The 22,774-nt window shown below is 36.9% G+C and overlaps 1 protein-coding gene across 12 annotated transcripts in view; it reads right to left on the bottom strand.

Annotated features, from left to right (window-relative positions):
• Nucleotides 1–244: 244 nt before the first annotated feature.
• Nucleotides 245–22,774, bottom strand: part of TRIP12 (thyroid hormone receptor interactor 12) — a 77,962-nt gene continuing 55,432 nt past the window's right edge. For 10 of the 12 annotated variants that reach the window (XM_083868306.1, XM_083868317.1, XM_083868316.1 and 7 more), the window contains 24 exons: nucleotides 22,370–22,598; nucleotides 21,546–21,664; nucleotides 20,737–20,944; nucleotides 19,665–19,765; nucleotides 19,370–19,544; nucleotides 18,852–18,993; nucleotides 17,834–18,025; nucleotides 17,016–17,167; nucleotides 15,081–15,253; nucleotides 14,568–14,641; nucleotides 14,249–14,448; nucleotides 13,334–13,461; nucleotides 12,885–13,036; nucleotides 12,298–12,440; nucleotides 11,597–11,753; nucleotides 10,511–10,609; nucleotides 9,855–9,969; nucleotides 9,420–9,574; nucleotides 8,731–8,895; nucleotides 7,368–7,532; nucleotides 3,877–3,990; nucleotides 3,015–3,109; nucleotides 2,704–2,807; nucleotides 245–1,639 (listed from right to left, as the gene is read on the bottom strand). In XM_083868306.1, coding sequence (XP_083724432.1) covers nucleotides 1,443–1,639; nucleotides 2,704–2,807; nucleotides 3,015–3,109; nucleotides 3,877–3,990; nucleotides 7,368–7,532; nucleotides 8,731–8,895; nucleotides 9,420–9,574; nucleotides 9,855–9,969; nucleotides 10,511–10,609; nucleotides 11,597–11,753; nucleotides 12,298–12,440; nucleotides 12,885–13,036; nucleotides 13,334–13,461; nucleotides 14,249–14,448; nucleotides 14,568–14,641; nucleotides 15,081–15,253; nucleotides 17,016–17,167; nucleotides 17,834–18,025; nucleotides 18,852–18,993; nucleotides 19,370–19,544; nucleotides 19,665–19,765; nucleotides 20,737–20,944; nucleotides 21,546–21,664; nucleotides 22,370–22,598 — 3,554 coding nt within the window. In that variant the 3' untranslated portion in view covers nucleotides 245–1,442. The remainder of the gene's footprint in view (nucleotides 1,640–2,703; nucleotides 2,808–3,014; nucleotides 3,110–3,876; nucleotides 3,991–7,367; nucleotides 7,533–8,730; nucleotides 8,896–9,419; nucleotides 9,575–9,854; nucleotides 9,970–10,510; nucleotides 10,610–11,596; nucleotides 11,754–12,297; nucleotides 12,441–12,884; nucleotides 13,037–13,333; nucleotides 13,462–14,248; nucleotides 14,449–14,567; nucleotides 14,642–15,080; nucleotides 15,254–17,015; nucleotides 17,168–17,833; nucleotides 18,026–18,851; nucleotides 18,994–19,369; nucleotides 19,545–19,664; nucleotides 19,766–20,736; nucleotides 20,945–21,545; nucleotides 21,665–22,369; nucleotides 22,599–22,774) is intronic. The other 2 variants (XM_083868315.1, XM_083868308.1) reach the window with 1 other exon arrangement.

Raw genomic sequence — 22,774 nt, 5'->3', positions numbered from 1 at the left:
TTTTCATAAAGATTACCTATGTAGCAGGTACATCTCAGGAATATTTGTAATTGCCCGTTTTTTGAACGCATAGAAAGGAAAAAATTTCCCTCAAAGTTGGAGGTCTTAAAAGGTCTTGTTTTAGTAGTAAATCATCCATAAGTTGCAGGTTGTTAGCCAAGTAGATTTAGGATGATTTACTTGCATTACAGTAATTTACACAATTGAGCTTTAGGCATACAGTACAAAACTATGAACAAAAAGGTGAAGCAAACTTTTTTATTTATATTCAGGTAAAAACATTAACCTGATGAAGTAAATTATTGCAGATTTGAGAAATCAGCACATAAAACAGTTGGACAGAGCATTGCTTACAGGTGCTTTATCTGTGTCAAAAGACAAAGGCTGAACTGCTTGTTCCAAGCTAGCACGGGGGAAAGAAAAAAAAGAAAAAAAAAAAACAAAAAGGAGAAAAAACTACAAAATCAGCCAGGAACTCAGATCAAGAACAGGAAAACTGTTTACTCAAACAGGGAATGAAACGACTAATTTGTCTTTTAAAAAACTTTACATCAATTCGAAATGCTCTGGGCCTTACCACAATACACACTGGCCAGCCCAAGCTGTTGGACTTCAACTACATGAAAGAAATAATTCTTCCTTGCCTCCAGTATGAGGCTTTTGCTGCCTGAATCACTGTGTAAACAGCTCTGGAGCGCTCTGGTAACGACTGTTGCCATTATATCCTACCACTACAGTAAAACTATGCTATAAGAAAGGTTCTACCTAGTTACAAAGGCTGAATTATATTGACAATATATATTTGATTTCAGTAAAATTTAAATTATCTTAATCAGAGAAAGAGGCATGGAGCAGTTAAATGCCCATGCTAACCAAAACATAACAATTGTTGAATGTTGCACACAAAAAGAACCAAGTGAATTGCACATCAGACAATACATGAGGATGGGTAAAATTAGAGGCAGGTGAGGGTACACAGAACTAGTCTACTAAACTAGATTCGTCAAATACATGGTGTATTTTAATTTCTGTACTTATGTACAAAAGTTGTCTTTGGAGGAAAAACTTCAGACTTAGCTAGATGGATACACACAGCCCAGTATTAAACTGCACAGCGACATTTATTGTTCCAGCCTGGAAAAACATCCCTTTTTAAATTTCACACAGCAAAGCAAGTTAAAAACTTCACTCATCAAATAAATGATAATTTAAACAAGAACTTGCTAAAGAAACCTTGTCACAACAACTTTTAGGGCCTGATCACTTTAAGTCCATAGGGGCTTTTAATGAATATCAACCAAGTGTCTTTGTTTATAATCTGCAAGCCGTTTTTCTACAACAAGAAGGCGTAACACGTTTCCTTGACTCAGGTGATATATTTAGAAAAGAATCATGAGTTTCTCTTTTGCTGTAACAGGCAGACATTGCATTTTTCATTGTGATCAGGAAAGATGGAATGACTGCTGCCCTTCTCTTGCAGCTATCAAGAGTTTTTCACGCATTATCTCAATAGTTGAATAGTCCGGCAATTTGAGATAGTTCACACAAGTCATTACTGAGGGTAAGAAATCATCGGGATTCTCTGTGGACTCAAACGTCTTCCGTACAATCGTCAAGGGAGGATTCAAACTTCGGAAACCTAGTAAGGAGAAAAGACACTCAGAATGAGGCTGCTCCTCCTGAACACCCACAGCTCACTGCACACATGCCCAGGGACAAGCATGCATCACACAACTGACTTCCTGGACACCTTCAGAAGTTCAGAATACAGCTTTATAAAGCTGCATATAAAGCTAAAAATACCTAAAATCCTGCCTGCAGATTCATCTTCCAAGATGAATTTAAAATAAAGGAATAAGGTAGATGAATCTCCTTTTAATTGTGTTCTGTATGTGTAAAAATTCTATTTCAATCATAGTATTTTTAAGTTAGTTGGCTTCACACACATTTTTTAAGATTCTCAGGAATCATCTACGACTCTAGTACCTGATTATTCTTACTCCAGCTCTCGTTTCTATACTCCTATCCTAACACTCAATTGTGTCTGCACCATGTCTCCAGAGAAGAGATCCCAAAATATATTTAGAAAAAAAGAATAATCAAGTCTTCCCCCCAAATCGCAAAGAAAACAAATATTGGAACAGATGCATGAATTCTGTTTTGACCTGCAAAGCACTCAGCTGAGAATTCAGTAAAATGTGTATTCTACAATAGTCCCTGGCAAAGGCAGCAGACTTCTCTGTTCACTGCACTGTCTCTTACTTAAATGCTGAAATTCAAAAGGGGGAGAAATTACTTAAGATTAATACTACCCTAAATGTTGTCTCCTTTCTAGAAAAGAAGACTATTGTTTTCAGGTTACAATGAATCATTTTGTTGCCATAACTTAACACACCTCTAGCCAAAATATACAGCATTAGGAGCTTTCAGCTTTATTTAAATTTTGAACTCTCTTTTGCCCTCTGACAGATTTTCTGGCAACAATTTAAACCTGGAGAGCCAACTGTAGAAGTGTCACGAAATTAACACAAGCGTTATGAGAATTACGCCTGAAGCCTGCCCAGCCGCTTCTGAAATTAGAAATGTGACAGTATGAACATCACAAACACAAGTTAACAAATTTCTTCCTATACTGAAGTAATCACCTTATTCAGAAATACATCAATAACAGTGATTTTATGCACAGCAATAAGGAAAACCTACCTCCTACAGGCAGTCTGGGGCTGCCTGTCACAAACTGAAGAAACAGTCTTTGCTGCTCACTATCAAAACTACTGAGAATTTCAAAGAGATACTTCACTGCTCGACTGAGGAGGGAAAAGAACCAAGAGAATATTATTTTGTTTGTAGTTAAAATAATTGCATCAGATTCATATACAGCACAGTATGAACATTTTCAAATAAATGTCATATCGTTCCTTTAGCTTGAATAACAATGTATGAAGATTATTTCAAGTAGGTATTTTCTACTGTTTTGGTTTTTTTTTTGTTTAACAAGACCAACATGGTATTACCTGTCATGTGTATAACCGTGATCAGGCCTGCAACATTCCATTAAAGTCTTTGCATCCCAGGTGTCTGTCTTGCTGCCACACAAGAGCTGCTCCAACTGTAAAATTAAGTAACAAGGAGTAAATGTTCCTCTTTGCTTTGCAAAGCACCAGGAATACAGGAGTACCACAAAGGCCTGGCTAACACGCTCTTCCAAAGTGTGCTTTAATGTTTGTTCTTAAAGTCACAGGTTTGAGTTTATAAACAACCCCCTCAAAGTACAATTTTCAACCAGTCTCCCTCAAAGAAGAATAAAACATTCTCTCTCCTGGTCCAGAGAACCATAACTGTGACTTGAGTCAGTCCACTTAAGAGTGTTGAGCATTTTTTAAGGAAATTGACATGGTGGTGATGAGAATAAAGCAAGATCAACTATGCTTATTCTTTACCCCTTCATCTGAATTTCTTGTTCCTATCTGAAGCTTTGCTGAAGACCTGACTACTTGTTTTACTGTTTTAATAGAAGATCCAGGTAGCATCCACATCTATCTACAGCTATTCAGAGGTACTGTAATACAAGGAATTAGAATACCCACACTCCATAGAGAAATGAAGTATGATACATAAATTAAAGCACTTCTGAAAAAAGCTGGATACACACAACTTAAAGAAAATGGAGCTGTTCATAATAAAAGCATTAAATAAGTGACTACTGAACAGAGAAATCTTTAAGAGTTAAATATGTAATTTCAGGGAGACTCAGTTTAACTAACGTGCATCAGAAACGCAATGTCAGACTGTCACAAATGCCCTGCACCCAGGTTAAGACTGCCCATAAATACAGATAAAGGTTATAAAAGCAGCAGCAAAAACCCTTTCACCAACCTCTTCAGGATAGAAGTACTGAAGATGACTAAGGGGGAACACCGACTCAAATCCATCTCTGAAGGAGTCAAACTGTCTGGCAACACCTTCATTTAGTGCCCAGAATATAACCAACTGCAGAGAAAGAAAAGAAAAATAAAAATGAGAAATGCAATTTGAACAAAGGAAGCATGCAGTGATCACTACTGTACAACAGAGTACAAGTGCAGCAGCCAAACTCCAGCAGCCCAGCCATATGCTCACTGGAGTTACCAGAGGCTGCACACTGATTCATGGAGCTGCTCTACAGAATTGCCTCATTCTGCCTTAATTGATAATTTAAATTACCCTTAACATGAACATTTGGCAGAATTTAAACAACTTATTTGCCTTTGTTTTTAACAAAGCAAACAGAACTCAGAATAGCTTGTTAAACTGAACTTATTTAACAGAATAATTTAAAGTAAATCTGAACATTTGTTATTGTTAAAAAGCCTTACCTAGGTGTTCTCTCTCTACACCACTTAAAATGCAGCACCTGAAGCAGAAATCCATAGGGCATCGTTGACAGTATTATCTAAATTTCCCCCATGGAAATATATGGGTCCCTATTCTAATATTAAGTTTAAGAAAAGTAACTCTAGCCTGGTTTGATGTATTAAGTAGCTTAATATTCTAAGAATACACAGGAACAAAAGTAACTTGATTTCAAGTTACTGGAATATGGTTAAGAATCATAATGCAAAAGACAGTAGACACTAATCTAGGCTTTTTGAGGGTATTTTTTCTGTTTTGTTTTGGTTTTGTATCTGTGGTTACCCCCCTCAACATTAAATTAGCTTTCAAAGTGGACAGCATATATTGAAACAACAATCAGTGGAGGTGGGGGCAGGAAGGGCATATAACACAAATAAGACCAGAGTTCTTTTAAATCTCTCTCCTGCAGCCAGTATTTCTCCACTAAATTAAGGAATTTTACATGGCAGATTGCAGGCCAAGTTCAGCTTCTTTTGTCAGTCAGTGCTACTGATGATTACATTTGCCTTGGAGACCCTCAACTCCAGCAGGAAATGAGGGCTGGTTGTAAAAGATGTGTTGTCAACACAGAACTACTAGTTTAAAATGTGTTAAAAGCTCTGGCCTGTGGTGCTGATTAAAGTCATCTATGGATGCATCTGAACAGGATTAGAAAGTCATGGGTCCTGCTGGATTCCTGAAGGAGGTATGTAACCCTATCCCAATAACTGAAGAGATCCTAGTCCCAGAAACCTCCCAAGATACAAAAGCTCATTAGGATCTGCTGGTAAGTTTTCTGATAGAAGAGTCTGGCATTGAATTTCATGTGAGATATCTTGCACCACTTTCACAAACCAGTTTTAATACTGAAGAGGAAGGCAGCAAGCACCAGCAGCACAAAAAAACTCTTCTGCAACACAGAACAGCCTATGGCTATTCTAACAGCAAAGCTGCTTACCTACACTTGTGATTACTTTTTATGATCAAGAGCAGGTGGCATAATTAAGCTGCACTGTATTCTTGCAGATTCAAAGAGAAGATCAAATTGCTAGACAAAAATCTACACTACTGAAACTTTTTGTTCACAAATTTAGAACAAGCAAGGTGGCCTCTTTATAATACAGGGGAGAAGAGGGAGAAAAAGACAAAAAAAAAAAAAAAAAAAGAGAATAAAGCCTTTCACTGTATTGGTAATTGAAGCAGTTCTACTTTCTGATAATGGCAGCTCCTGTGGGAACTGTCCTTGGGGGGAAAACAGGGAGGTAGAGGGAAGAGTGACATGAAGGCAAGAGAGGCATGAAAAGCAACGGTAGGATATGCCAGCTTTATAAACTACTTTTCATGTTAATTCTCACACAAGGTTTTAATGAAAATGACATGGTTAAGAGCAGGGCAGCTGACCCAGAGGGTGCTGTATAGGCCAGCTGATCAATTAAATATATTGTTTCTAAAATGCAATTCATCATATTTGTGATGGAGAGCATATTAAGTTTCCCTCTGAAATCTTTCCTATTTCCTTCATATCAAGTCCATAAAGCTACAAAGATAAGAAAAACTACAAAGAGGTCCTTTAAGAAAATAGTTCCAAAGGTTTTCAGGAGGAGAGCAAAGTTTTCTGTTGTCATTTCCTTTCCCTTTATAATGCCAGAAACCTGCAAGCAGGACAAATACAGAACGCCTGAGCCATCTGTAAGCCTCTCTCAGTGTATCAGATAATTGATACACGTTACTGAGGGAAGGAACAACAAAAAAAGACTGCAAACTAAGGAAATCAGACTGGAATACGTGAATGGAACATTATTCAGTAAATAGAAACTGCAAATTCTGTTTCTATTAAACTGCGCAAGGTTATATTGCTCCTCTGTTAGGTCTGCAAATAGTTTTAAATCCAAATACATTTAATTCTGTAAGTGATTCTTGACTAGCAAATTTACTTTTAACAAGTAATACATGAGAAGTGCATAGGGAACAGTTTGGAACTTTAAGGTGAATAGAAACTGCTCAATATTCACTTCTAAGGATTATGGAAGAGCTTTGCAAAAACTTCTCAGCTGACAGGCAGGAATTTACATGACCCTTATTGAATTGTTTCTACCAAAACATCAGATGTGTTTCTTATCAGTGCTTCAAAACTTAAGTCCTCAGAGTGAAACTAGCAGACCCTAACCTGTCAGGAAATGTATTTAGTAAATGGAATAGTGATCCTCCCCCTCCATCTCACTCACAACTTCATGTGATAATATTGCATTGTTCCTGTCTTTCCTCACCTCTTTTCCAGGCTGCTTTTAACCAATTCCCTTTATCGCTTCCTTAGACAGAAACAGCTTCCTATCTTTGTTCAGCAATATCAAACTCCTGTTTTCTATATCCCTTCTGACACAGGAATGAATCAAAACACAGCTGTACTGTCAATTTATTCTGGCAATGTTTTGTTATCTTTTCCTTATTTATTCTTTTAGGGTTTGGGGTTTTTTCACACGTGTTTGGGGCTGTTTGGTTGACTGGTTCGGTTTTCCTTGTGTTGTTCGCTGGTTTGGTTTTTGCTTTTTGGACAAAAAACTAATGCTTTAATTTTGATTCATGACTGCTGATGTTTCTGAAGTTTGAGCCCCAAAAGATTACATTATTATTACAGCAGTTCAAAGGCCACTGGGTTGCAAATGTTAGATCAGTATTGCTAAGTCACTATTCCTAAAAAATTCATTATCATAACCACTTACAATGAATCCACTTACAATACTTTTTCTCCAAAAAGCCCAACTTCTGATGACTTCATTATATATAAACCAGACTTTTTGTACTACACAATTTTCAAGTCAGATGCAATTAGATTCTAACAGTTTTACTGTAGTAATAAACTAGTACAGAAGAGAAGTCATAAGGAGTAAAATTATTATCATGCCTAGTTCATGAGAACAAACTGAAATCTATATGGAAACAAACTATGTGGGAGCAAGAAAAAACAGAATTTTAATCATAGGTTTGCTTTTACATACTCTGAGATACTCCTCTAAATTGTGGATAGTGACCGGTGTATCTTTTCCCCCTTTCTTCAGCTCTATATTCGGAAACCCAGGAAGTGTGAAGTCCAGCCCCAGATCTTCCACTGAGCAGCCATTCATAGTCAGAGCCTCCAATGCATACTGTAGACTTTCTTTGGTCTAAAAAATTGGAAGTGAAAGCCAATGAAAACAATTAATTCAAATAAACTTATCCAAAAGTTATGACTTCTAAAGCAGCTTTGACTAATCAGACATTTCTGTAACAGTATGACCATTAAAACTGGTACAGCTCTCCTTGCTTTCCTTCTAGAGTTTTCATGCATAACAATAAACCAAGAGAAACCAGATAGGCTTAATGGATAAACTGGAAAGATCACAGGTGTACACTTTTTTTCTGGCAGTTTAGGAATTACATAATATGCCAGAAGATAAGCTATCTAGAAAATACTATTGCAAGAAAAGGAAATGTGAAATATATTATGGCTCAGAGGCTGTTTTCTCCTTAGAACAGTTAATGGCATTCATATTTGGCATGCATACTGACATTTTTCAGCTTTCATCCACCAGATTTCAGGTCTTTAAAATTCTTGGGAAATTAAAAGGCGTGACCAAGGAGAGAGAGTGAGAATGAGGCAAAGAGGAGCAAAGACACACAAGCTTTCAATACTTTCACTAGTAACAAAGCAGACATATTAAATTAGGTTATTACTTCCTGTCATCTACTAACATTGGATGCTAGAAAAAGCATGTGTGCCAAAGACCTTTAATCACTAGTGCCACAGTGAACTGTGGTATTTTTAGCTAAGAGTAGATATCCTTGAAAAATTAATGTATGTCTGCAAGAATCTGTATGCTCATGCATGATGACAGTTCACCTCAGTTCTGCTCTGCAGTAAAAAAAAAAAGAAAAAAAAGAAAAAATAACCCTACATAAAAGGCACTTCTACGAAAATCTGAAATTTTGACTAAACCAACTAGTAAAAAAGCCAAACTTGACTGTTCAAGAAGCAATGATAATTTTTTTCCTCTGGTATTTAAGTTGGTTAGTCTTTTTAAAGTGAACCAAAAGAGAAATCAGGCAAACATCTGACAGTTTTAGACATTTCTTCTGTGTTTAATCACATAGAAGAACCCCATAATGAATTTCTCATGCTACACTTTACAAAAAGACTGTTTCAGAATTATTAGCCACTGATCTAGTAACTTTAAACTACTTTCTGTAGGAACAAAGTAATTATCACTATTACAATCAGTTTCAAGCCTTATGATACATTCTGAATTACTGCTATTTCATAAAATTCAAATATGTAAAGATGCACTCTTCCATTCCATTCCATTCCTAGGGTTACTTTCCCACCTGAGATTTATCCTGTTCAAGTCTTTTCTTTTGTCTTACAATATCTTCAAGGTGATATATTGATTTGGCTACTACTGGATCAATACTGAACAAGTCATGCGATGTCAATGAAGTTTCCTGTCGCAGCATCCACTTATAAAAAGGAAGTCCAAGAGGAAGATCCACCTGGAAACAAAAGCATTGAACTGTTTAGTATTGAACTGTCTTCCTAAAGTATATCTTTTACTACTTCATCTCTTGACCAGATCTACAAGACTATCTCATAGTTCTGGCACACACCAAAACACCATGTCCTAGTGTTCTTGCCTTGGAAATTGACAGTCAGGAAAACCCAAGTGACTGCCTAGTGCATAAACATTAAAGCAATCAGCAACTGCAGTAACAATGAGCCAAAAACATTCTTGAAGGAAGACTAGAAAGATATTGCAACACATAGCAATAATGGCTTTTCCTTTCTATTTTATGGTCTCAAAAGCCAGGATAAAGATCTTCAACATGTATCACCCTTTTCCCTCATCAAAGTTCAGCTGCATGCTTGTCCTCCTCCCTGCCCCATCTCAAACTGCCTTTATTTCTAGAGCTGAAAGTAATACTAATACCATTTAACTCTTAATGCTTTTATTCCTCAACAGTCAAAACTAGTACTGTAAAGTTACCCCTTCAGAATAGATTTTTTATTCTGTTCTCACCAGTCTGAAGTCCATGATTGCCTTGGCCATTAGTTTTCCCAGAAAACGGAACTTCATTTTAACTTTTGCAATATGAGCTGGCTTGGCTGTTCTACCAAAAGGAAGTGCAAAAAGGCCTTGAAGGTTATGAATGTACTTGGTACCTTCCTGGCTTCCTGTTGAGGAAGAAAGAAGGAAAAAAGAAAGAGTTCAGGATTTACTCTGATAGTTTCTTTCAAGACGCAAGTAGCATTCAGATAACCTTAACCTAAGCTTCTTATAAAAAAACCCAATCAAACCAAACACACAAAAACTCCAACAAAACCCAAGAAGATCCACACACTATCATCAGGCACATTATCGACACAAAATGAGGTGCTCTTAACATAACTAAAGTCAACTTAGACTCAATTCAATATTAATCAATATTTATAGATTAAATAGTAGAGCAATTACCTTTTGGATTGGCTAAAGTCACTTCTTCTCCCCTCCAAAGGCCTAAGTCTGCTCTCTGTAGTTCCTGAGATACAAGTGCATAGAACTCTAGTGTAGGGCCTAGGCCGGTGCCAACCTTCGGGGGATGGAGGGTGAGGGGAGAGGAGGGAGAATGAGACAGGTAAGTCCATTAGGTCAGTTTGAATGTAAGTCTTTACTTTGTCTGAGAAATAGTATACATTATTTGCTATAAAACAGACTGCATGGCAAAAAGCATCTAGGGAATCTAACTACAGGAACATTTACAACACAACAGAGGCAGCCTGGAAAGACCCCATAGCAGAGGAAGTAACAGTAGAGTTAAAGTATTAACCACCTAATGATCATGTTATAGAGGAAACACACATTCTTTAAGCTGTTTGTTTAAGAGTTAGAAAAAAAAAAAAAAAAGAGCTCTGCTGACTAGAATTGATGATGAAATTTAGATCAGAAAGAGCTTCTCCTAGCAACTAAAAATCACAACCAAGTGGATTAGGGATAATTAAAGGATAAAATTATTTAGCACCAGCAATGTGAAAGACAAAGAGTCTGACCAAGCCGTTTTAGGAAAGCTGTAGCTATTCTGTATTAATATTCAGCAAAAAGGGGTTAAATTAGACTGCATTGATATCACTTACTTCATTCTCATACTGGATTTCCAACATGGCTCTTGAACTGCCTAGATCCTGCATCACAGATTCTGCCTGTTTCAACAGCTCATCTCTGTTCACAGTGCGCTACATGAGAGAAGTTTTATGCAGTGAAATGATGGCTTTAAGTTCCAGCTCCCAAGGCAGTTACAATAGGTAAAAATCAGTTAGGCACATTTTTCCACCCCATGCCAATAGCTAGCTCCATAGTTTAGTTCAACAATTTGTAAGCTTACGCTTTGATATAATAATTCTTGCTTCTTATATGAAAACTGTTTAGAGTGAATGTGTTCAATATGAAATGAAAAAACAATGCCTTACATTTACATCAATATAACTAATAAGTACTGTTCTTGCCAAGAATATGGCAATAGGACTATGATATAGCAAAGTATTGTCATGTGATGTTATGTATCTCAAACTAATATGCAGAGAAGAAAATAAAGATGCTGAAACCCAAACAAAAACCCCCCAACAGCACTGGGATTCCTACACATGGGCAGCTATATTCTTCTTGAACTTGATTCTCATGTCTCCTGCTGGTTTTCCCCCACACATATTCAAGATCATACAGCATATACAGCAGATCTTATATTAAGATAATGTACCTTCAAATTCAAGGCAGACATCCAAGACTCCCCAAAATTTAACACGGTCACTTCTTAGTTTTATTCTGTTGTGACAAGTGATTTACCTTCCCCAAATACAAGGACAGTATTTGTTTATTAAAGGTCTAAATCTTGTTACTTGAATTCTTCTGAGAATCAAGCAAAACAGAGGTCTACAAGCCAATATGTGAAAATATCACTAATGCTGCCTAAAACTCTGTGCTCACTGTTGGAGTTCAGTTTCAGGAATTATGTCAGGATGCCCCTCCTGCCCTCATGTGGCCGGCACGGAGAAGACACTGTGCCTTCTGCTGGGGGACTGCAGGAACAAAACCCACCTCCCCTTCCTTCACTATTCCACCAGAACACGAAGTTCTACAAATAAACCTTGCTCACAATGATATCCTTAAAGACAATATAAAAGGAAATAGAGCCTTCATTCCATCTGAAAGTAAGATGTACTTACTTTTTTCCTGTCCAGGCGCGGTGCCACTCTGCTATCCTGAGAATCCGACTGATTGATTTCTGGATTCGTGTCCAGCAGCCTTTGCATGGCTCGATCGCGATCAAAGGCCGTTACATAAAACAGCATTTGGCGGGTGTCAAACGGAAAGAAAAATGGGCTGTGAAGAGCATTGGATTAGTCAGCTGTGTTCCAAGCAACATCTCTGACAAGCATTTGGTTTAAAACACAACAGAAATGTAATATGTCCAAAATTAGTGCCTTATTACATGCTGTGGTGAAAGCAGCCTCCAAAGGAAGCCTTCTACAACACGCTTCAGTTTTAGTTACAATGCTTAGGAGCAAGAGTTTTGAGAAATGCAATATATGAAGGAGATAAAAAAATCCAGAAACTTTTGACTCTTCTTGAAAAGTAACTCAAAATACTTGAATGCCTTGGCTCTGCAAAGTTTACATCAGAAAATAAAATTCCTTCATAACTACCATACTACAATTAATAAATCCAACAGATCCAAGATTTAAGCTCAAGCTCCCGTATTTGGCAGCAGAAAGAAATGAGAACCTGCCTAGAGCAGCACCACTATTCTACGTTCCATTATCTGCAAAAAACACTCAAGAGTCCTGTAAGGATGATGCAACTGTGCTGCCCAGCCAAGATTCCTACTGAACTGGATTAGAGACACTACACAGCAAACCACTCATACCATGTTTTTCCAAGTTCTGTCAGCCAAGTCGGGATGTTTCCTGTCATAATTACCAAAGGATCCTGAAGCTGCCTGTTTGCTTTTGCTGTCAGTTTACTGTTGATAAACTCCGAGGTTGGAATTATCTCCTTGCAGACTGCATTCTGTGTTAAATAAAAGCAATGTATTTCTAGTTAGATAAATGCTGAAAAAAATAGCAAGTCTTTGTTAAAAAATAATTTTAATGCTTTTAATTTGCTTATCATGGAAAGTAAAAAAACTTTTACTGCCTCATCCAGAGTCTCAGACATAAAAGAAGGATTGAGTAGATGTTTACTACTAATTTCCTTTTCAGAAATAATGTTGGTCTTTAAACTTAAGGACAAAATATTGTGTTCAACACAGTATAAAGAAAATATGACTAACTGTAAGAATTTACAGCCTTCATCTTCTCAGAAGTTAGAGAAGCATCTAGGGGAAGATGGCAATATTTGCATTACTCTGTCTTCCTGAGGGGCAGTGGACAGGGGGAGAAGGTTATTTAAAATCTTACAGATGGTTCTGTCCTGAACCAAGTATCAAAGTGATTTAAGAAGTGCTCTACTCACATCATACAAGTAATACCAGTATCGACTGATAGCATGTAAAACTCTCAAAAGAAGAATAACATCTAATGAGGGATCTTCAAATGTTATATTTTCAGGTGGAGTAGATATGAGGTAAATTTCCAGAGGATTTAACACCGAAGGGCATACACCATCTAGCAGGAAAAAACAGCATGTTAGTAAAACAATTAAATGAAGTTTTCTCAAGATTTAATTGTTATGAATCTGGGCAGTATTAGCCATGGCATTCACTTAACTACAACAGTTCAGTTAAACAACTAAGTAAATAGCTTACTTCTAGTTTTAATATACAGCCAAAAATATATACTTATATATGCTTACTATTTTTATATTATGCCTACTTTAAAAGAAACTATAGTGTCAGTAAACACTGTGAAAGTTCTGAAAGGACTGAGAGGAAATCTAACATATACCCAAGGTACCACACTCACCATGCCACAATTCATCATGTTTTTTAGAATTTCTAGGGGAGGTTTTTGTGGGAGCAGTTTGTGCTCTTCCTCTTTTACCCCCAACACAGTCCTTATTACCATCTTCATCCTCTCGCACAGGTTTGTACCTAAAAAGTAAAAAAAAGTTAAAAGTTTAGAAGTTTTGAAATGCTAACTTACAGGGAAACAAAAGAACTTTTAAAGGTGTTAGTTCTCAGATTTCCAGAGTTTTACTTGAATGACAGCTAAAAGCAGAAAGACAGGAACACTGCACTGGGATATGATCCAGTCTCTGAAGCAAAGTATTTCATAGGGGGAGAAAAAACGGACTCTTTGGCTCCATGAACTGGAAGGAGAGAAGGTGAATGTGTAAACAAAACCCCAAAGTGATTGAGGTTAGAATTAGGGTTAGGTTAGGTTTTGGCGTTTTTTTGGTTGTTGTTTTATGAGGTTTTATGTGCTTGCTTTTTTCTTTAGCACATTTAAATGTTAAGAAGAAAGTGACTGGTGAACATTAAGATGTTCAGCACAATCATGCGTCTGTTTCTTGCAAAGTATGGCCAAAGAATATATTCACTTTCACAGCAATCAACTGGGAAAACCAGTACGCAGTTGACCATTAGTTGCACATTCTCTAATGTTTGTGGTTAGTTATCTAACACTAAGAATGGTTTCTCCCCATCTAGATGGTGTCATTTAAAATTTCCTATTTCTTGTTCACCAGCTTTACTCAGGACCTAGAAATACTCTAAGGAGCTAGCAGTGAAATCTTACTAAGTTTTAAGTATCTCAAGCACATCAGGAAATTCAAAGCTCCACAGTCCTCAAAGGGATAAAAAAGAAGACAGACAGACAATTTTCTTAATAGCTTAGTAAACTGGAGAAATTATTTCTGGATTTCTTGAGGCGACTTACCAAATGGTGTGCGTTTTTGTCCAAATCCCAGCTCTTCCCAGTGGGTTGCTTTCATCATCTGTAGACTCCCTCTCTTCCTCAGCTTGTAAACTGTACTGCCTGACTGCTTGGTACACAGTCATATTGTATGGCAGCAAGTGATCTCCAATGTAAAACTGCAATCTATGTCTCACATTCCCTGAATTTAAGAATTGAGCAGCCTGGACAAAAAAAAAAACAAACCAAAACACACATACAACTCAGGAAATTTGTTGCATAGCATTTCTTTAAGGCCCTTCACATATTACACCCTCCCCAAACTCTCCAAGCAAAACCTTACCAAAGATTCATCTATTTCTTCATCTGACCCATCATCATCACTATCTTCATCATCTTCTCTCACTCTTCCATAGCCTGAGGCAAGAGAGAAGAAAGACATCCTCATTTGCTTTTTTTCCATGAAAGATAATAGTACTTTGTGACTCTGTTTTAACTTCTAAAACTTTAAAACAGTTCCAAAATGCATCAGTTAAAAGCAGTAAGATTCAGAACTGCTAGAACAAATTTCAGTATCAACACCTGGCATCAAAACTGCCAAGCTACAAGCAGTGTGACAGTAAAGCAGTAATACTTCTGTTAGTATTTTGACTGAACTGTTTACCACAGGAAACAGTTTGTCCCAGAAAAAGAAGATTCTCTACAGCTTTAATCTCCTCCCTTGTCAGCAAGGTATCTTCATAGGTACCTTCTGTTTGTCTTCAGCATAATCCTCACAGGTTTTAACAGACTCCACACTGAAAGCAGGAACTATTCCAAAAAGGAAAACACAAGTGACTGTATAATAAATAAATACCTCTAACTACAAGGTATCTTTCAATGGCTTGTACCAAAGCCAGAGGATCAATCTTCACAGGTCCACCTTTCCACTGTTTCACATTAGCACAGTCTGGATGTCTTTGCAGTTGGCATTTTAATTGATGTGTATTGAAGAATTTTAAAGCTTGGGATCCTCTGTTAAGAGAAAAACTCAAAATAATTTGTGAAAAAAGTTGCTACACAAAGAATCTAATAACCATAATTGCATCAAAATGCAGTAAAATAGGCTTATACATGCATTTACAATTTTATTTGTTCAGAGTATTATTTGTCAGACTATTTCTCTAAAAATAAGCTACTGTGGTTTGGATAAATAACTTAAAAGTTTTCTTCTACAAGAACATCAGAATCCAAGTTGAACAAAATCTGGAAGCTATGTGAATTGAGAGAAAGCCCAGCCTGAGGTCTGATTACAATATACCATCTATACTACATTGTGTATAATATATTGGCCTATACTGACCACCTTTGAAATCTGAAGTAGTTCAATGGTCAGCTGATGGCAAAGGAGACTCAGAGTTGTGTTTACATGCAGTGCAACCCAGATCAGAAATGGGCATGGAAAATGCAAGTATTCATTTAAATGGATTTTTTTTCAATAAAGAAAATAGAAAATCTGAAAGCTCCTCTGTTTTTTTTCCTTGCCAAGAATAGTTTACATATACATTCTACCTCACCAAACTAACAATACTGAAAGCTAGCTGGTTTTATACAACAAGCCTCTTATCTTGGGCTGCTTCTATTTCCAGGTGCTAGTAAAAGACTACCAAAACTTAATGCCTCAAAATCCTCATTGACATAATCCACAGTAAAACCTGTAGTCAAACAATGCTACAAGCACTCTGCCTTCCTATGTTCCATTTTCTATCAAAAAAGAACAGCAGGATTTTGCTTCTATGATTAACAGTTTTTTTTAATTTTAGTACTTTTAATGAAATTATGTAAGGAACCAATCTGAGATTACAGAGCACATACTATTTTCAAAAGCCAGTATAGAGACACTGATTTCTCCTAATAAGAAATCTATGTACTGCATTAACTCCCACTGATTTTATGTTTCACAAATTAATGAAAAAAAAAAAAAAAAAAAAAAAAAAACCCTCTCCACACTACCTTACTACCTGAGACACAGATGATCTTTGGCATTTCTAACTTTAGAGAAGAGTTTTCAAAAATTCATTTTCAATGCTCCTCCTCTCATGCTGAGCTTTTAGCCAGCACCAAAAAATACTTTCAAAACTTAAAAGCAACTGTACTGAAACAGATTCACTGTTATATAATTAATAAAAACTAGTGTTGATTACCAATTGTAGAAACAATTGGTGGTCTTTAGCCACTCAGATTTGTTACTTAAAACACAACTACCAAGCTGGATTCCAAATGAATTCTGTATCTTAAGACTCAGGGCAGGTCTACAGCTATTTTAAACTCAATTGACAGCCAAGACTTATCACTTAATCCACTATCATCCTAGAGAACAGAACCTATATGAATAACGAAGCTGAGCACTGTAATACACTCTCTGCAATTCAATTACTCTGCTAAAAACATCAGTGTCCAAGCAATAAATAGATTGTTTCTTTCCAGTGTTTATTACATGGGGATAAGGAAGACATTTGGGCTTTTAAAGGGTAAATTTAGAGACTGCATTTAAAGTTTGTCTATCACTCCCAATTTAAGTGAGACAAGTTTCAAGATGGTAAGCAAATATTTAGTAAAATATTCCATCTTCCACAGACTAAAAAAACCCCAACTGTGTCACTGTTTTTGTCTTTAACAGGGTCAGAAGTTTCCATTACCTCCTCTTGTAACTGTACTCCTATAATTGTACTTGTCCTTTTAGTGTTGTTTGAAACGAGTTCTAGAAAACACGAGCTTCCAACAAAACTGTTACCTGAGCATTAATCCTTACCTGCTCCCTGTTCCATTTCCACTAGGGAAGTCATGCACTTTAACAGGAAACTGTTCCATCTGACTGAGGCAGTTGTTCATTTTATGGACTAATGCCAACAAAGGTGCATTTTCTAATGGCTCTAATCTTCCAAGGGGCTCCTCTCCAGGAAGCTGAAATATAAGCCAGTCTTTAGTTATCAGCTTGAATTAAACCATCCTAAACAATTTATACCATAAATTAAGAATCCCCGCTCTCACTGAAAGTAGCAGCAGTATCAGGATGAGTAAACGACACAAGTTTATGAAAGGCTTGTTGCAAATAATGTACCTTTCCTTCCTGGTTTCAGCTGAATAGCCCAACAGATTTTGAGCCTTCATCCTTAATCACAAGCAACAAGCTTTTTGCAAGTTTTAGTTGTCTGCTTTCCTCTCTTCCACCTCAAATTTCTTCCTTTAAAAACAGAACACTAGTTTCTTGCAGTATTTAGTCCTAAGTGATAATATTACTATCCAAACTCTTTCCATATCAACTTCTTAAAAGACAGAAACAACTTTTAAGTTGCTCAAGACTCAGACAATTGACCATTTTGGCATTTTTTTTCCACTACTGTGCAGAACTTTCTGTAATTTCAGAGTATTCAAAAAAGTTCATGAACTATGAAGACACTGAACAATGTGAAAATTGCAGTGTTATGCAACTTAGACAAACAAAACATTCTTTCTATATTCTACCTTTAAGATAAGGTGAACACAGAACCTCCGAAATTGTTTTCTGAGAAAGAAAATTTGAAAGAAAGACAACTAAGAATGCCAAAAAAAACAAACAAGAAAACTTACTGGAGAAGAAAAAAATACATGAAGAAATCTTTTCAATCTGATATCCCTGCTAACAGCATCTTTTTCACTTTTAGATGTCAAATAGAGCAGCAGTTGTTTAACAAACCCACTATGCTGGATTTCAAATGAGGAGACGTCAGATTCCGAGACAATGCTACGGATTTCTACAAGGCACTCTGTTCCACCATCCACCTGAAAAATGAGAAGAGAGTATTTTACTACCCAGGTATTAAGGGCTTAAGAAATGCTTGTTTTCCTTCTACTGCACAGAACAGCTCTAAAGGGAGGGGGAAAAAAGGGAAGTCTGTAATGTATAGTAACTCAATATAAGCAGCAACACAGGGCAAATAATTTGGTAAGTATGTCTGTGTTCTAGGGGAGACTTTACAGTCAACATCTACATTTTCTCTACTTTGAGAGAAATACAAGGTCCCATTTCTGTCTTATGCAAGGTAAAGATAAGCTCCAAGCATGGGTGCTTTCTGTTTAAAAAAAACCAAACAATCCCAACAACTCAGATCAGTGTATGCTTTACATGACAACTGTGTGGGAGAGAGGAGGAGGGAAAGTTTCATATTTTAACAATTGCTCAGATCAAAACACAGAACACAACTCAGCTCTTGTGCTGGTTTAGAAGTTCCATGTTTGGATCACCACAACTGTCTGAAAAGCAAGGCTGAAGTTCTTGACATGCTACCACATTTTCCCCAATCTGCATTACTTCTATCATTTTAACAGAATGCTGCTTCCCTCCCCTTCTCCCCCCAGTCTTAAAGCTCTTACTACAAATGATACTGTTCTTTAAGAATAAAGTCGATCTCTGACACTTAACTGTAGAACTTTTGAATCTCAAATAAAATGCTATGCAAATGACACACTGCTAGGACTTGTCTTTTATCCTAAGTGGTGTGTGTCAGAGCTTACACACTCATTCTAAAAAATTACTCCAAGTCATAATGACTCACCAACCAAGCAAGAAATAACTCCCCCACCCCACTCTAAGTGTGCCACTTCTAACCTGGAGGTTGAGTTGTTCAGTTGCAGTGCAAAGTCTCTGTAATACATTTAGTGCAGGATTGCTTCCATCCATGTTTTCAGAACTAAAATAATGTTCTACAAATTTATGGGCTTGCTCCTTAATCCAGCCCTTAATTTTTTCTCTGTAAAGAAGCACACAAAAGGCATTTAGCCACACTTAGCATTTGCATACATCAATATTATAAGTAAATACAGCACCTGAATATAATTCTCTCCATGTTAAACAGCAGTTCCACAAAACCCTTTGCTTTTACTCCAACACAGTCAAGCACTTTTCTCTACAGATCACTTCTTACATTGTTTTTCTCAGTACTCCAATTTTTCCCCACCATGCAACTTTAAACCATTCAGATGTTATTTTCTCTACCTTAATGTCTTGATTCTTTTTCCAATATTTTTTAACTGTGGTTAAGCTCCAGTTTCTTTCTAGCTGCTAGTTAATCTCCTGATCATAGTCCACATCATCTTACAAGTATTGTGATTTTTTTGTGTGAGTACCTGTTATTGGAAATGGTATCCTTGGAAGCAGCCCTTGCAAGACCACTTACTCCTGCTGTTCGTGCTGGTTCAATATTATTACTGTTGGACTGTGTGCTTAATCTTCCCCATGTTTTAGGATTTAAACTTGCCAAGAAAGAAGATTTAGGAGACTGAGTAGTTGTAGGGCTTTTAGCTGGAGGAAATAAAGACAAAATTTAAAAGAATCAACAGGTTTATCACAGCTAGCTCTTTCTGCAGTTTGTAAGCTTACTCTAAAAGGAGATAAAAATATCATACTCTAAGAATTATTTACCTTGATTGTCTACTTTGTCATCATCTCTTGGAGGGGAATATTTTGGTCTCCTTGGCCCTCGTTTTGGCAGTCTTTTTCTCTTTAGAACATCACTCAGTCGTCTGTGAAAATTTAAAAATAAAGTTACTTATTTCCACCCACAAATATATATTCATGCACACACCCCTCCCTCAATTTAAAATGCATCTGCCAACTACTTCCTGGAGAATAAAAGAACAGGTTCCATACCATAACAAGGATATTCCCTGCTCTAGGAGCAGGGGCCTCAACTCTATAATTGACAGGACAAGCAGAAAGGGTTTTTCTGGCTGTCATCTTTCTATAATGAGCAGCCAAATACAGCCAGAAGTGACACTAAAAAGAGGTTTCTCATGATTTTCATGCTTTAACTGTGTAAGCATTTGTTTGTCCATGTCTTTGAACATGCTTAAAATGAAAACTAAATTTCACAAATCTGTACTGAATAAACACTGGCCAACATTGGATATTTGACATGCCTCCCCTACAAAAGCCCAGAAAACACTTCAACAATTTGTGACATTTCTATTCATCAATCACTATACTTCACAAGCTCACATATTTCAATTCTTGTTTAAAGTGACAAATACTTGACCTTTAAAATAAGAGCAAACTAGTAATTGATTCCTTTACTGTATTTTAATTCTACAAGTGTTCAAAATGATTGCCTTCCAACAACACTTAAGGGTAATTTTTATTTTTAGTCCTGTCTCCAGCAGAAAGGAATCATGCTCCACAGCTCTGAAAGAATCACTGTCCTCAACAGTGCAATGAGACTACAAACTGTTGCTCTTGACATTCTCCCAAAACAGAAAATTATTTAACATAATTATGACCTAACTATCACATCACTCCTTTAAACATTTAATATAAAATTAATCAAATTCCCCACTGAAAAATTCAACACCAGTCTGATTTAGTTTCTTAGAGGAAAATACCATAGCAAAATGCAGATGCTACGTGGGCAGTCCCTGACACAAAAAAAACCCCCAAAATTCCACAAGAAAGCACCAAAGGCAGAAAGAACAGATTACTTTTCTGGAAGTGCTCTTACCCCTGTGGGCTGAGATCCAAGGAATCCTCCCGGCTGTGCTGTAAGCTGGGAGAGCCCAAATCCGCAGCTGCGTTGCTGGCAACAGTGGCTGTCGCAGTGTTTATGGTCGTAGTGGTTCCCAGTGTTCCTGATCCATTAGTGCATACTTTTGGGGGGCTTGTTAGCAAAGCCTCAGACTCTGCCAAGTTTTTTACTTGGTGCATCACCCCTTTGAGACAGAAGAGATCTTTGTTTGGTGGGTTGGTCTGGGGTAAGGGGAGAGGAGGGGGTGGTAGAGATGTGGTGGCAGGAACAAGGGTGTTTGAAAATGTAGAACTGAATGTTATTTGAACCTCTGCTTTGACTCTGGCAGTATTTGCTCACCCCACCCATCAATAATAAGCTTTAAAAGCAGTTCAGTCTTTTCTTCAAGAAGTTAAACTAGTTTAAGCCATAGTTTAAAAAATTAGAGAAGCATCAACAGTAACTAAAGAAACCCCAAGCACAAAGACTAGTACAAAGACTTCCTGCCAAAGATTCATCAGTTTTCTCCACTAAGACTTCCCATGTAATTTCAGTGAGCCATCTTCAGCCTGAGTTCACTATATCTAGTAAGCCTGTACAAACTTGCTTCAGATTCTGAAAACACAAGCTCATCTCCTCCAGAGTCTGGGTCAGCTCCTCCCTTGTAATATAAGGACAGCTTGCACAGATGAGCCTTTATTATTAAAGAACAATATTCCATTTTTACAGCTTGGTGAGAGTGGACACACATTTTTTAAATATTATATAAAGAGGTGAAGAGAAAAAAAAAAGAAACCACGATTTACCTTCTCTTCTGAAGTAAACACTAAAAATGTCAGGTAACTTTTGCATTAAAATCTCTGCCATCTGCAGGGCTCCAACTACTATCTTAAGGTCTTGACTCGACAGCATGGAGGCAATATGACTAAAACAGATAATTTATTAGAATTAGCTTTGCGGGTTTTTTTGGCTGGGGTTTTCTTTTTAAATCAAATCAGTTCATCTTGCATACAGTGCACTGGAGACTGAAAGCAAACAAGTTTCATAGTGCTTTTATAAAAACTATCAATAAAAGAACTGGAACAGTTCTCTTCCTACCTATATCAGTTTTACCAAGTTTTAACATGGCATAAAAGAGAGACTTTTATAAATAGGGTGTTCTGGAACTGGGTACTGTCCTTGAAAAACTACTTGGTTTATTTTCCAGTTGCATCCTCATATCCCCAACTTTGTGAGTAACAAGTAGGAGAGATTTCATGAATAAAACTTACCAGTTGAATGTTACTATATCTGTGATTGCTCATATTGTATTACCTCAAAAGTTATCTTGCCCACAGAGAATTTCATAGGCAAGTTTTAGAAATCAAAAAACCAATAAAGGGTAATATTAGGCACTCCTAGTACACACAGCCAGAGGCCACCTAAGCGTCTGGTGAGAATGTCTAGCATTGGCAACCACTGCAGAATCTATGATGCAAAAAAATTCCTGCAGAGCTGGCAGCCTCAGTGTTTGGAAAGTAAGTCTTTATAAGTACCATTTTCCCCTGAAAAAGGTGATACAAAAAAAGTAATCACAAGTTTGAGCTGTAAGCTCAAAATTATTTTCATTTGCGGCAGTTAACAAACCCACCTTGAAACAGCATGGTTTTTCAGCACGTCCTTCAGAAGTTCAGCATCAGCAAAATAAATTATCCTAAGAATTGCTCTAAGGCACTTGTGTCTAACAGCAGGTCCAGCTGAAGAGCTATATACTTCATAAAGAACACCAAACAGTGTTTTGATAAAGGATTTTGCCAGTTCTGGGTCCTCTTTCATTAATTGTGCTCGAGCATCATCCTTCTTCAATTCTGAATGTCCACCTGTGAGAAAGTGTGCAACAAATCACTGGACAGATCTTTGCATTTCTCCTCTGATGATTACTTTCTTTTGTTAAAACTAATTTAATTCGACTCTCAAATTGAAAAGATAAAATTCAAGAGCCAGAAGTCAAAGTAATTAGGCAGGTACAAAGCCTCCTCTTTCAAGGAGTTTAGTC

Source organism: Zosterops lateralis (assembly GCF_965231275.1).
Source record: "Zosterops lateralis genome assembly, chromosome: 10".
NCBI lineage: Eukaryota > Metazoa > Chordata > Aves > Passeriformes > Zosteropidae > Zosterops > Zosterops lateralis.
Note: the sequence above shows the minus strand (reverse complement) of the source record. Positions and strands in the feature narration are given on the sequence as shown.